The 14678-nt window shown below is 45.3% G+C and overlaps 1 protein-coding gene across 1 annotated transcript in view; it reads right to left on the reverse strand.

Moving 5' to 3' along the window:
• NAT10 (N-acetyltransferase 10) overlaps positions 1–14678 on the reverse strand; it is a 39262-nt gene that overhangs the window by 23575 nt on the left and 1009 nt on the right. Inside the window, exons 2-8 of the mRNA XM_066363462.1 lie at positions 13418–13540; positions 12594–12685; positions 10131–10302; positions 8493–8615; positions 6889–6950; positions 5391–5505; positions 5194–5301 (exon numbers count right to left, since the gene is read on the reverse strand). Coding sequence (XP_066219559.1) covers positions 5194–5301; positions 5391–5505; positions 6889–6950; positions 8493–8615; positions 10131–10302; positions 12594–12685; positions 13418–13525 — 780 coding nt within the window. The 5' untranslated portion in view covers positions 13526–13540. The remainder of the gene's footprint in view (positions 1–5193; positions 5302–5390; positions 5506–6888; positions 6951–8492; positions 8616–10130; positions 10303–12593; positions 12686–13417; positions 13541–14678) is intronic.

Raw genomic sequence — 14678 nt, forward strand, 5'->3', positions numbered from 1 at the left:
GGATGTTTGCTGCCCGATCTCCATCAATGCCAACTCCCATCCACTCGCTCTGCTCCAGCCCAGCCAGCCGCCTTGCGAGTCCCCAAGCACACCAGGCAGACTCTTACCCCAGGCCTATGTGCCTGGAGATCCCTCTGCCGGAAGCACTCTCCCCCCAGAGCGCCCCACGACTCATTTTCTCAGCTCCTTCCAGTCTGTCAAATACCACCTTCTACACGAGGCCTTCCCTGACCATTGCATCCAGCACCGGCAGCCTCCCACCCTCCTCCTCCTGGCTCTGCCTATCCCTCCTTCCTGCTCGTTACGTTTCTCCAAAGTACACAGCACCTTCTACTAACTATGGGATTTGCTTGTTTCCCTGATTCACTGCCTGTCTCATCCCACCAGAACGCAGACTCCATGAAGCAGGTGTGCCCCTCTTGTTTACTGCTCCCAGGGCCTGGAGGAGTGCCTGGCATCTAGCAGGGTAAGGTGCCAGGTGCACTGAGAGGAGGGACTACCACACAACACAGGGGCCAAGCTGCTGTCCAACTGGCATCTGCCCTGGGAATAGGCCATTGAGCCTGGGAAGAAGGCCAAATGGTGCTGCTTCACCTGTCAGGTCCTAAAGAAGTTAGCTTACGTGCCCGGGAAGTGACACAAACACACTGAAGAGATACCGGCCCAGGTGGATGGAAGAGAAGGAAGGAGAGGGGCCCCAGGAAGCCAAAGTCTGTCCAGACTGAAACACTCAGGGGGACCCAGGTCCTAGTCATCCTAACTTGGCCTTTGCTGACCAGGGCATTTTACCCTTTTGTTTTTTACTTTAGAATAGGAAGTTATAAACACTGATAAAATATAACAGAAAAATTCATCACTAACATAGTAATAAGAGGGTACAAAATTGGCACTACAAATGCATTCTAAGACAATTCTCTAGAAAGAAAAACTAATAGAAAAAGTAATCTGGTTTACCAAACAAAAAAACAAAAATAAATGATCAGTAATTATATGAAAAAGTGCCTGCTCCTCTCCTAACTTAAATAATACAAATTAAAAGAATGATCCTATGTTCCCATGGGTGTGAAGACCAACAAGTTTAATAGTACCCAGTGTTGACAAGGCTGCAGGGAAAAAGGCATCTTCAACCACTGTTGGCAGTTCCGTAAACTGGTACAACACCCATTCTAATGCACATTTACTATGATCCAGAAAGTCTCCTGAAAATTTATACTAGAGATTTATCTGTAAGAATATCCTAATAGCACTTTGTAACAGCAAAAAAGTGGGAATCACACTCTGTACCCTGTAACTTCTTCGCACATTATAAAATATCTGTTTATATGCACAGAAAAAGATCCAAGTAATACACAATTGTTAATAGCAGTTACCTCTGCAGAGTTGAACTGCCAACTGGAAACACTACTTTCTATTTTCTTTCCAGTTTTATTAAGAAATAGCCGACATATATCACTGTACATGTTCAAGGCATACAACATGATGGTGTGGTTTACACAGAGTTAACCTTGAACAATGTGTGGTTAGGGGACCCACCACCTGCACAGTCAAAAACCCACATATAACTTAAATTGGCCCTCTGCATACACAGACTCCCAATTACCAGGGGACCCCTGAACTGCATGGGTCAAGTAAAAAAAGTCCATATATAAGTGAATCCAGACAGTTTAAATGTGCATTGTTCAAGGGTTACTATGACATAATGAGCACAATATATCCAGCTAATATCCATCTTCTCATATAGCTACAATAAAAAAAAGACAATAATTTTTGTCTTTGTAATGAGAACTCTTAGCATTTATTCTCTTAACTTTCCCACATATCATCACGCTGTATGTTACATCCCTAATACTTACCTTATAACTGAAGTTTGTACCTTTGACCACCTTCCTCCAATTACCCCGACCCCTGCCTCTGATAACCGCAAGTTTGATCTCTTTTTCTGAGTTTTTTGTTTTTTTTAAAGATTTCACATACTAGTATCATACGGTATTTGTTATTTCTGTCCGACTTAGTTCACTTAGCATAATGCCTTCAAGTTCCATCCATGTTGTCACAAATGGTAGGATTCATTCTGTTATGGCTGAATAATACTCCACTGCATATATAAATGACAATTAATTTATTCATCCATCAATAGACACTTAGGTGTTTCCATGTCTTGACTATTGTAAATAATGCTGCAGTGAACATGAGGGTGCAGATATCTTTTCAAATTAGTGTTTTTATTACCTTTGGATATATTCCCAGAAGTAGAAATGGCTGGATCATACAGTAGTTCTATTTTCAATTTTTTTCCGGATCCTCCATACTGTTTTCCAGAATGGCTGCACTAGTTTACATTCCCACCAACGCACACGAGTTCCCTTTTCTCCACATCCATGTTAGCATTGCTCATCTCCCGTCTTTTTGATGATAGCCATTCTAACAGGCATGAAATGATACCTCGTTGTGGTTTTAAATTTGCCTTTTTCATGATTAGTAATATTGAGCATCTTTTCATACATCTGTCGGTCTTTTGTATATTTTCTATGGAGAAATGTCTATTTAGGTTCTTTGCCCATTTTAAAACTGGGTTGTTTCTTTGCTATTGAGTTGTATGAGTTCTTTATGTATTTTGGATACTAACCCTTTATCAGATACATGGGGTACAAATATTATCCCGCATTCTGCAGGTCGTCCTTTCACTATGTGGACGGTTTCATCTGATGCAGAGCCCTTCAGTGTGATGTAGTCCTCCTCACTTTCTATTTTGTTGCCTGTGCTTTAGGCGTCATATCCAAAAAATCATTACTGAGACCCATGTCAAGGAGTTTTGTTCCTATGTGTTTTTCTAGGAATTTCATGTCTTACATTTAAGTATTTAATTCATTTTGAGTTAATTTTTCTGAGTGGTTAAGACATGAGTCCAGCCTTGGCAGGGTGGCTCAGTAGATAAAGTGTTGACCCAGTGTGCCAGAGGTCATGGGTCCAACCCCTCATCAGGGTGTGTATGAGAAGCTATCAATGAGGACACAACTAAATAGAACTAAGTGAAACGAGTGGATGCTTCTCTCTCTCTCTCTCTCCCCCTTCTTCCCTCCCCTCAAGTTAATGGAAAATTAAAACAAAAAAAGACGTGGATTCAGTTTCATTCTTTTACATGTCAATATTATTCCAGCACCATTTATTATAAAGACTGTCTTTCCTCTATTAAGTATTCTTGGCTCCCTGTCAAATATCAGTTGATCGTATATACTTGTGTTTATTTTGGGGATGATCATGTTCCATTGGTTTGTGTCTGTTTTTTATGACAGTACCATACTGTTTCAACAACGACAGCATTACAGCATAATTGAAATTATGAAGTGCAATACCTCTTCTTTTGTTCTTCTTTCTCAGGGTTTTTTTTTTTTTTTTAGCTATTTAGCATCTTCTGTAGTTCCACATGAATTTTAGGAATCTTCTATAAAAAATGCCGTTAGAATCTTGATAGGGATTGCATTGAATTTGTAGATGATTTTCAGTAGTATTGACACTGTCACAACACAGGGGTGGGCAAAAGTAGGTTTACAGTTGTAATACAAATAAATAATACAATTAATAAATGATAAGAATATACTTCCATATACAACTATAAACCTATTTTTGCCTACCCGTGTTAAATCTTCCAATCCATGAACATGGGTTACCTTTACACTTATTTGTGTCTTCTTCAATTTCTTTTATCAATGTCTTATAGTTTCTAGCATAGAGGTCTTTCACCTCCTTAGTTAAAATTCCTGAATTTTTTATTGGTTTTATTTCTTTTTCAGAAATTTCATTGTTAGTGTACCACTCTATTTTTAATGCATGCTCTTTTGTACTTCCTAGTTTTTTCTTTTAGGCTGTAAGCCAGATGTTTTCCTATAATACTACTACTATTATTGTACTTCTCCCTCTTATGCCCTTTCCTCTATGCTCTGTCTCATTCCCTCTCTCGGGCGACAAAGGGAGTACTAGGAAATAGTTCAGAGTCTGCAGCCTGGTCTGCACAGATAGCTATGAGCTAGTGATTCCATTTCAAGAATGAAAAGAAAAACCAGCCTGTTTGGACTCAACCCTGAAGAGGCGGAGTCACTGCAGCTGTTTTCCATCATGACAACACAGCCCAGTACCAAAAGGCCTGTGCTGCGTGTCTGTCTCAGGCTAGCCCAGAGCCCTAAACACATCTGACAGCTTGAAGGCCCCTGGGCCATGCCCAGTCTGCTCCCAGCACAGCACAGGAACCACCAGAGAAGCTGAGTTTACTATCCCCGGCCACCTCAGTGAGCAGAGCAATGCATCCCGGCAGCTCCCACCCAGCCACTGTCTGCCCCTAAAGCTCAGGAACACATGCCCCACGGGCCCTCATCAGGCTCCACACTGGAAGCTCCCACTCAGCCACTGTCTGCCCCTGAAGCCCAGGTACACATGCCCCACAGGCCCTCATCAGGCTCCACACTGGAAGCTCCCACCCAGCCACTGTCTGCCCCTAAAGCTCAGGAACACATGCCCCACGGGCCCTCATCAGGCTCCACACTGGAAGCTCCCACTCAGCCACTGTCTGCCCCTAAAGCTCAGGAACACATGCCCCACAGGGCCTCATCAGGCTCCACACTGGAAGCTCCCACTCAGCCACTGTCTGCCCCTAGAGCCCAGGTACACATGCCCCACAGGGCCTCATCAGGCTCCACACTGGAAGCTCCCACTCAGCCACTGTCTGCCCCTAGAGCCCAGGTACACATGCCCCACGGGCCCTCATCAGGCTCCACACCGGAACGGGGTAGGTACTAGCATCCTCCAGCTCTCCTCTCGCTTCCACACAAGGAAAAGCAAAAACCTTTATATCATCAAAACAACCCAAGTGAAAGAACACAGGCATAGCTCCCTCTCTTGGTTAAAGCGCTGAGGGAGTTCCTCTTTAAATTGTATCCAGCGCCCCCAAATCCTCGCTCCCTAAGCTGTTAATGGGGTGGAGGTAGGGGAGGAGGTAATCCCTGGACTTCTGTTGTGAACTCAGACAAGACAGAACAGCCCCACTGTCACCGCATGAGTTGGAGCAAGAGAAAAGCCCTCTTCCCCAGGGAGGATCGAGACGTGGCTTGTCCTGACTTGGCTTCTGTTGCTTTCTGCATGCTGCAGTTTACCCATGTGCTATTTCCACTGGGCCAGGGAGCTCCCACTTGGCACACTCACCTGGTCCAGGGTCCTGCAGCAGTCCACCAACACACCCACGGGCTGCGTGTCCTGCAGGCTCTCCTTCAGCTCCTTCAGCTCCAGATCAGAAGGACTGAGACTCTCATCCTACCAGAGAGGAGAGGTTGGCCACTGCCACGGCAGAGTCAACACAGAACGCAGCTTCCCCCGGATCCTCAGGCCCCTGGCTGACTCACCAGGGTCTGGGGAGGCAGGGCCTCAATGCTGGCGGCGTGGGAGGAGATGGGCAGGATGTTGAGCTGGTCATCAATGACGAGACACTTCTTGCAGGAGGCCAGAGAAAGAATGAATCTGAGGAACAAAGCCGCCACAATGAGGTGTTGGGGGGAAGGGGCCAATGCCGACAACAAAGGTATGGCTTTTCTTTAGGAAAATCATATGGCCCCAAGTCTCAGAAACCAGAGAAAGCCAAAGCCCAGTTGGAGAGCAATGTGAGGAGACGGCGAGCCTCCTGTGCAGGGCACCTGAACACGTGTTACCCAGCACAGAAACCCGAGGGCTCTCGGGAGACTGACTGCACACCTTCCTCCTGGGCTCCGGCGCCACTGTTCCCAGCCATCTGGCCTTCCCACATCCTCCCAGACGCACCCTTCAGTGCGGAACTCCAAACCCACCCTGCATGTGCTCACCAGGCACACAGGGAATCAGACACAAATGGATTTCCCTTCTGTCACAAGAAGGAAAAATAAACAAAAGAGAGGAAAGGAAAACTTGCCTAAAGAGATATAACATAAACACTCTTACATGTAGAAAAACATGTGTTTGGCTATGAAACTGAAACTTATCCCATAAATGCAAGAAAAAGGCCTCAAGCACTGCTTTCCCAGGCTTCAGCTCTACCTGGGAGCACATGGTAACTCCCTGGCCTACTCCTGAGTTAGTCTCAGACAAGCTCACATTGAAAGGCCCCAGAGTTCATCAAGGCCAGGATTTCTATGCTTCAGCACTACTGACATTTCAGACCAGATCCTTCTTTGGTGAAAGGGCTGTTCTGTGCCTTTTAAGCTGGGGAGCAGCATCCCTGGCCTCTACCCACTAGATACCAGTAGCACCCTGTACCAAATCCCTCTCCCCCGGGTCATGAAAATCAAAATGACTCCGGATATTGCAAAGGCCCCTGCGGCCACTGCCCTGGTTCAGAACTGCTGATGTAGTGGCGACAGTTCCTTCAGGTGTTTTACAGGTTGCTAACTGGTATTCCCTAAAACAGGTCCCTGTGGCCAAATAAATTTGGGAAACCATCAGTTAAACAGGTCCCTGCTGCTGCAAGACTTTCAGAGGCTACAACAGGCTAATGGGTAGGAAAAACAGTACCTGCATTTCCCAGACATCCTGAGCTACAAAACCCCTTTGTCATAAGGTCCCTCTTAAAACACTAGGTTTCTACAAAACACATTTTGGGAAACAGTGACCCAGACAAATCACCCCTCTGACAGGAGTACACTAGCAGCTGAGGAGGGAGGGTGGCTTGGGTGGGGCCAGGAGCAAGCCAGTATCCAGGTCTCCTGCCCCGCTCACTGCTTCCAGTCAACTCCACAAGCACTGCTGTCAGAAATCTGACCATTCGAACTCCTGTACCACCTTCCCTGAGACAGAAGCACAGCTCTATTTGGGCCCGAAATAAAAATATTCCTCCCATTGTGGCTCCCCACAATTCAGGAACTACAGACCTACCTCTCATTAAATCTTCCCACCACATCCTGATGGGCCTCAGTCCTGTATCTTGAATGCACGTCCTAAAACAGACAACATCCATCAACAAGGGCATCCACACAGGGCTGAGGGGGAAGTTCTAGCAAGCAACCCTGGGATCAAGGGGGTGCTGGCAGCCTGCTGGAAACAAAAGCCTCTTCTCTATAGCCGCTGTGCTATACTGGCCCAGTGCGACCTGCTGGAACTGGGGCCCAACACCGAACGCAATGTTTCTTACTACAACAAACTTCCCCTCACCTCGTCTGTGACTTCTTTCACTTTTTATCCAGCACCATAAAATGTATTCTTTCGGTCCATATAACATACAGACCAACAAGCCAGACGTGCTGGGCACACTCTGGTGTTTAACAAAGCATGACCTCGGTCCTCACGGAGCTCAGTCTCATGATTAGAAGGAAACAAATGAGTAAATAGCTGCACGTTTTGGCAAGTGCTACAAATGAAATACAGGGTGCAATGACAGCAAATGGGGGGCTCCTTACAGGGGGCAGTGAGGGAAGGACCCGAGGTGATTGGCTGGCATCCAGGAAGAGAGGGAGGGAGAACAAACCTACTGCTTTGGGCAGAGTCATCTGTTCATTCACAAATATTTAATGCGTGTTTACTCAAGACCAGGCACTCTTCCAGGGTCTCAGAATATACCAGGGAAGAAAACTAAGTCCCTGCTCTTTTGATGTTTAAAGACTAACATGAGCACTATAAAGTGCTTTAAAAAAAAACAAAGGAGGTGAAAGGAGTGACAGACAAAACCACCTATTCTCAACAGGGTGTAAGAGAAGACCACACTGAGGAGGTGATATCCGAGCAGGGACTTGAATGAAATGAGGAAATCAGCCATGCAGATACTGGCAAGGGAGTATCAAGCGCAAAGGCCCTGAGGCGAGTGTGCTGTCATGGCTGAGGAATTTCAAGGCAAGAGGGGCTGTAGTGAAAAGTGAGGGAGAGTAGTGGTGACAGGAAGCAGGTACTAAATTGGAGCAAAGTCTATTTCACCTGATGAATGCAGCTCACAAAACTCTGAGGCCAATCCTAACACCTTTTCCAGGCAGCTGGGCAGTCAGTGGGCAGGACCCCAAACCTGCTGCTCAGAACACCCACGTGGCCTCCGATGAGACAGAGCCCCCCTCCTAACACTGTCCTCAGCTTTGGGAGAAAACTCCTCTCAGAGTTGAAGTTCTTGTAAACGTGGAAGTGGAACTAGCACATGGGCCTGCATTATCCTCTAGGATAACCCTGTGCACAGCCCCTTTGTGCAAAACACATTTAGGCACTGGCATGACTCTAAAATACTATTTCAAAAATTTAACTGCATAACAGCTGCATCGCATCTGACTCTCACAGGTGTAGAATTTGTTAGTTGTTTGATAGCAAATGTGAAATTCAGAGATTACTAGGCACACCCAGGGCCACAAGATTTCTCTGCAATGACTCTCATTAGCGGCAGGAAAAGAGCTCCCAGCCCAGAGATTGTGCCGACTGCTCACTGGAGTTGCTCAACAGGAAATCTTAAAATTGTCTACAGTAAAAACACAGGTTGATTTGAACTCTCCACAATTAAGACTTACCATGGTCATCGTGTACAACTGCTTAAGTGAATTCATGGTCCGTAAGAGGATAACCACCAGCCCACCACCTTCCACTGTTTCTACAGTCCTGGCCAGCAAGTTTGGAGTCAAAGCTTCAAAATCCTGGAAGATCATAGGAAAGACTGGTCATGCAGAGTACCCCAGGGAAGCTTACCAAAGAGACAGGTGATAAAGTTTAAAAAAAGAAAAAGAGAGCTTCCGAGCACAAACCCAAGACCATACCCCTCACCCAACTCACTGAACACACACACACACAGCCCCCTACTTAGGGGTACCACAGAAGAGAGCCCAGCCCCGAGAACAGGTGTACCTAGTTTCATATGTCAAAGTGTTTCTAATAATCTCTGGTAACATTTATTGGACAGAAGTCCTCCAGCCTCCACTGATTCACACTTGAACTTCAGGGAACATCTCACATTCATTTTCTGATGTTTACAGATGGAGATGTATGACAAAACTCAACTGCACCACATGGGGGAGCCACTGCTTAAAAGAGCCATCATCATTGCAACTGCTACAGTGGGGAGCTCCAACTAGGACGGCCAACTGCTCAGCAGTCAGGCGAGAGAGAGGCAAAAATGCCGTTTCTGGGCGTCCAAGGCGGGAGGCAGGCCAGCGGCAGCTGCAACAACCCACTGGAATTCAGAAAAAGACCTAGAACTTCTACTCATGAATTTCTTAATTTATATTTTGTGAGGTATGTTTTATAATGTATGTAATCATAGTAGTACAGGTAGATCATAAATACATGCCAAAATGTGAGAATTTGTGTTTAAATGTCTTTTTTGTGAATCAAAGAATAAAACAAAGACAACCAGGGCTCCAAAAAACAAAAACTTGAAACTCAGCCACATTTTTAACTATTAACTTGCCAGGCAAAAGAATACACACCAGTGAAGAAATGCACCAGGTAGTTTTCTGAGAGAGAAAAGTGAGGGGATCTTAAGGACCAGAAGAGAGGATGTGGAGTGTCGGTGATGGGTATGCCAGTCAAGCACTCTGGACAGGACATGTGTATGAGTGCACAGGTCTGAACCCAGCTGGTTAAAACAAGTCCCACTGTGGCCCTGGCCAGGATTGTTAGAGGAGCGTCGTCCTGCCATGCCGAGGTTGAGGGTTCGATCGGCTCAGGGCACATACAAGAATCAACCAATGACAGCAGGAATAATTGAAACAACAAACTGACGTTTCTCTGTATCGCTGTCTCTCTCCCTTTCTCTCTAAAAATCAATTAAAAAAAAAACAACACCCCAAGTCCTGCTACTTACTTGTCACCAAAGTCTTCAGTTAATTCCGATAAAGATCTGGGGTCCAAGGGTCACTTGAAGTTCACAGTACTCTATCAGCTTTAGCTAGCTAAAACCAGTTGGGACAGAACATCGCTGCCAGTTTTGATATCTCTAGACAAGTGCCACTTTAAGTTGGAAACTTTCTTTTAATATGGGATGGATTATCAAGTTTCCTCTGGAAAGCGGCCCGGTATTCCGCTGACAGTGCTCGGGGGAGGAGCACGTGTGAATCTTCTCTCCCTACTGTACACCTGTTCTCACGAGGCAGCAGGCAGCCCAAGCAGCCCTCAGTGCTGGCCCCAGCCGCAGGCTGCAGAACATCACCCACCTGGAGAACACACACGCCAAAGGTGTTGCCCAGGATCTTGTGGGTCTCATTGTAGTAGCAGTAGCGGATGTTTGTGGCGGCGACAAACAGTTCAAAGGGGTCATCTTGCTTTATGTTCAGCGTTCCATTCTTTATTTTTTTCTGCAGCTGACGCATTCTTTTCTTCCGGTGACTGCAATCACCCCCCCACCCCACGAGAGCCAGTTAACCAGAGGGGCTGAAGAGTGGGGCGCAGGAGATAAGTGCAACGATCACCACCGAGACCCTCGGAGACAGGAGGGAACCTGGATACTGCAGGGCTGACCCCGTCCCCGAGAGGTGAGGAAAACTGGAGTGCACTGGCGCAGAGTGCTTAAGGTGGGCTTCGCAGACAGACAGTGGCAAGGCTGTGTGTGACCTCTGCTAGTCTGCTGTCACTTCAGCAGAGACTTCACTTTAAGAAGGGTAATGACTGTCCCGAAACCTCTTCTGGCCAGAGCCAGCACTTGAAACCAACCTCAGTGGCCTCACTACCTCAGGCTCACGCCGCTTCAACCACACAGTGTGCCCGTCAGAAGACCTGGGAAGGCGTGCTGACGGAGGTTACTTTATTCACCTTTCCTAAATGAGTTCATGCACTTCCTTCTCAGGCCGTGAGATCGAGTCCTCCAGGGCGAGCTAATCTAAGGCAACACTGATGGAGGATGGAAGGCTTGGAATGCAATCTGGGCATCGCTCAGAAATCACCAAGCTTTTCTTTTGTCTTACAAACCCTGAGTGGCCAACTGTCATTTAACTCTGTCTTTTATAGAAAAGAGAGAACAAGAAAGTTCCAGAACTGAGGATCACAGCTGGTCTAATTTTTACTCTGGTTCTCTAACTGAATAGCTAGAACCAAAGTCTTCCCCCTGGGCCTCCCCTCCCTCAGCTGTGAAACCATGCAGTGGGAGGGCCGATTTCCACAGTCCCTGTGACTCGTGCCAGAGCCCACGACTTGGAAGACACCATCACCTTTAGCCTGACGCCTCACAACATCAAGAACAGGCTGGAAGAGCAACAAGAGGCACAGAGAGATTTTTAAAAGTGAAATCCGATGGGTTAAGTTCAAAAGGCTAACCTTGCCAGAACATGTGGGCTGCCTAACTCCACTTGACATTTACCAACTGAACAGTGGTGAGAATCAGAAGCCCAGAAACTTACACCACTGCTGACAGGCAGCAGGCCTTATTCTCAATCTGTACTAAAAATATTTACCTGCCCAAGAATGGAAAAATGTACACAAGAAAATACCAATTAGCATTTAAAACTCTACACCAGTGGTATACACATCGATGCTGAGGATGCCTAGGTGTTGAGAATATGGGTGCTTTTTACTTTTCACCCATAGTCTGATTTTTATGTATTTCTTACCATAAAGCTGTTATAATTATTTTTTAAAGTGCTGTTTCTGCAATGTAGCCAAGAGAAAACAGAAAGCTGAGTTGAAGTGGGGAAAAATAGAGCAGACATGCGGAGACGAGGGCAGAGCAAGGCCTGAGAGCATCAGCCCTCTCCTCCCCATCCCAAAGCAGAGCGGAAGTCTCATCCCCTGAGGGGTCGCCAGCAATCCCCCCCATACGCCATCCAATAAACTCCCTTCCTGCCTAAGTGTGTTTGTGTTGGAGGTCTGCTATTTACAACAGGTCTTAGGTTCACAGCTTCGAAAAAGTAAGATTAGCCAACTGTCAAATACTGCAGTAAGCTAGTGAAGGAAGAGCGCTATAAAGAAGGAAAAAGAGGAAGAAAAGTTACCACTTTAGGCATCAGGTCATCCATGATTTCCAAGAACGCAGTTTGGTCACGATGGTAGAAGCAGAAGACAGACAGCAAAGACTGCGGCCAGGAAGTGCAACAGGCTTGTTTCAAGATGTTTGCCAACAAGAACGAGAGAAAAATGCTAACCCAAGAAATAATGCCGGGTATGTAGCTCACCATTTTCGGAGAACAGAATGCTGAGCATATTGAACAGGGAAAAGGATCAAGTTTCGAAGGGTATGGAGTGTCTGGCGGAGGAAAGAAGGTAAAGGTCCCGAAAGAGTCTGAGAAGATGCAGAGCAGACAAAGGGTTTGCTTTAACATGAGGCACATCCTCCTCAGAAGCAAAAGGGAAGGAAAAGGGAGAGTAAAAACATAAAGTAAATTTGAGGTAAGAAAAGGCCATAAAGGAGTTTGCATTAAATGGGCTCAGAAAAGTAGTAAGAAAAATCATGTGCAGAGAGCGAGGCATTCCACTGGGGCCTTACAGAACATGAAAATGATTTGAAAGTTATTGTCAGGAATGAAGGAAGGACACCAGCTCTATTATTTTCTCTATCTGGAAATGTCCTCTGAGACAGCACCTCCACTAACCACCCTGGAAAAACTATGTCAAGGAATCATTTCCGGGCATTCAACCAATGAGCAGAAATTGTAAGTAGCATGGGACACTCAAAGGGCCAAGCTTACCTGCTAAACCCCAGCTCTTTCTTATAACACCACAGCACTGAAGGCCGAGCCTTCACAGTTGCTTTGGACAACATGTGATGAAGTATAACCACCTGCCAAAAAAAAGGTCACAGAATCTCAGGGCCAGAGTCCTTGGAGACTGCCAGGCCCAAAGTCAAGACAAGTAGTGCTCAAGTTGGGACTAAAATCCAAGACACATACGCTTTACACTGTGCTCAATCCTCCACCCCAGGCATCAAAGGCTGTTAACCTACTAATAATTCTAAATACAAAGTATTTATCATTTACAAACACACACACACACACACACACACAAAAACACCTGACCAGGCAGTGGCGAACTGGATATAGAGCATCAACGTGGGATGCCCAAGACCCAGGTTCAAAACCCTGAGGTCGCCGGCTTGAGTGTGGGATTATAGACATGACCCCATGGTTGCTGGCTTGAGCCCAAGGTCTCTGGCTTGAGCAGGTGGTTGCTGCCTTGTTTGGAGCACCCCCACCCCCCCATCAAGGCACATATGAGAAGCAATCAGTGAACAACTAAGGTGTCACAACTACGAGTTGATGCTTCTCATCTCTCTCCCTTCCTGTCTGTCTCTGTCTCTCTGTCTTTCTCTCACTAAAATATAAAATAATAATAATGATAAAATAAAAAATTAAGTTAAATTGAAAAGGAAAAGATTCCCCAGTAGGCATTCTACTTAAAGGAAACCAGTCAAGGGACCTAATGTCATTATGTGCTAAAAGCCAGGCAGACCTGTAACATGTAGACTCTTTTGGGACAGGGCACAATACATCAGGAAGTATGTACCAGGTCTTACCTGGTCTTTTCCTCGATCTCCAACCACAACAAAGAGAGATCTTTGCCGCTCAGCTACCCCATTCTCTATGAGAATCCGGATTCGATTGTCCACTTTCTTCCGTTGCATGGTGAAATACTATCACTAAAACAGAAAGAAGGAAACATGCTGGACATGAACACAGGTTCTGGGTGAGGAACATTAGCTGCCTCCTGTGGGGCCAGGAACTATAACAGGCACATTTACAGATACCATCTTAACCCTCAAACAGCTCCCTAGGGAAGACATCACCCTCATTTTTAAAATTAAGAAACTGAGCCTTGGGAGGTGAAGAAAACATTCCCTCAACATGGAAAGTCAACAGGAAAGCTGTAACTCACAGCTCTATGGAAGAGTATTTTATTGATTTCAGCAAGAGCGCGCGAGTGGAGGGAGGGAGGGAGAGAGGGGGAGGGAGAGAGAGAGAGAGAGAGAGAGAGAGAGAGAGAGAAACATCAATCTGTTGCTGTATGTGCCCTGATTGGGGATCAAATCGGCAACCTCTATGCTTCCTGATGATGATCCAGCCAACAGAGCTATCCAGCCAGGGCTTAGAAGAGTTATTTTAAAAATCAGAAACAATGTTCAAAAAATGGAATGATTAAACTACATAATGGTATATCTATGAAATAATAAGGTAGTTTTCAATAAAACTTTTTCAAAGTCATTTTTAAAAAGTTATCTACAGATATAGATATAGATGCTTGTGAAAGAATTACATGACAGGATTAAGTATGATACTTTGTTCTTTTTTTCTTTGGGGGGGGAGTTTTGCTTTTTTTAAATTCACATGTATTACTGATAAAGTCAGGGAAAAGAAATCAACGACCACTATGATAAAATGTGTCCCTCAAGAGAAGGAAAACCATACTGAAGCCTGTACAGATAGACCTCAAAAGTTATTATAATTACATACAATAAAATATTGTATTTTTACCATATCAATTGCACCAAAGAAACACCAGATATATTAAATACATTACTATAGCATATAATTTTAAATGTTACTTAGAAACTCCAGTGCCTGCTACAACCATACCTAAACTGTCCTTTTAATCCCCCAATCCAAATATGGAATTTAGCTGTTCTATTTGACTATAAATACTATGACACAATCAGTGGTTCCTATTTTATAAGGAAAGGAACAAGTATAACTACTCAAGTATCCAAAAAGAAAAGCTATGGAGACAGTCCTCACACTAAAGTCTGCCTAACTCCAAAGCCTGAGATCTTCCCAGTTTTT

Source organism: Saccopteryx leptura, chromosome 1 (genome assembly GCF_036850995.1).
Source record: "Saccopteryx leptura isolate mSacLep1 chromosome 1, mSacLep1_pri_phased_curated, whole genome shotgun sequence".
Taxonomy (NCBI): Eukaryota; Metazoa; Chordata; class Mammalia; order Chiroptera; family Emballonuridae; genus Saccopteryx; species Saccopteryx leptura.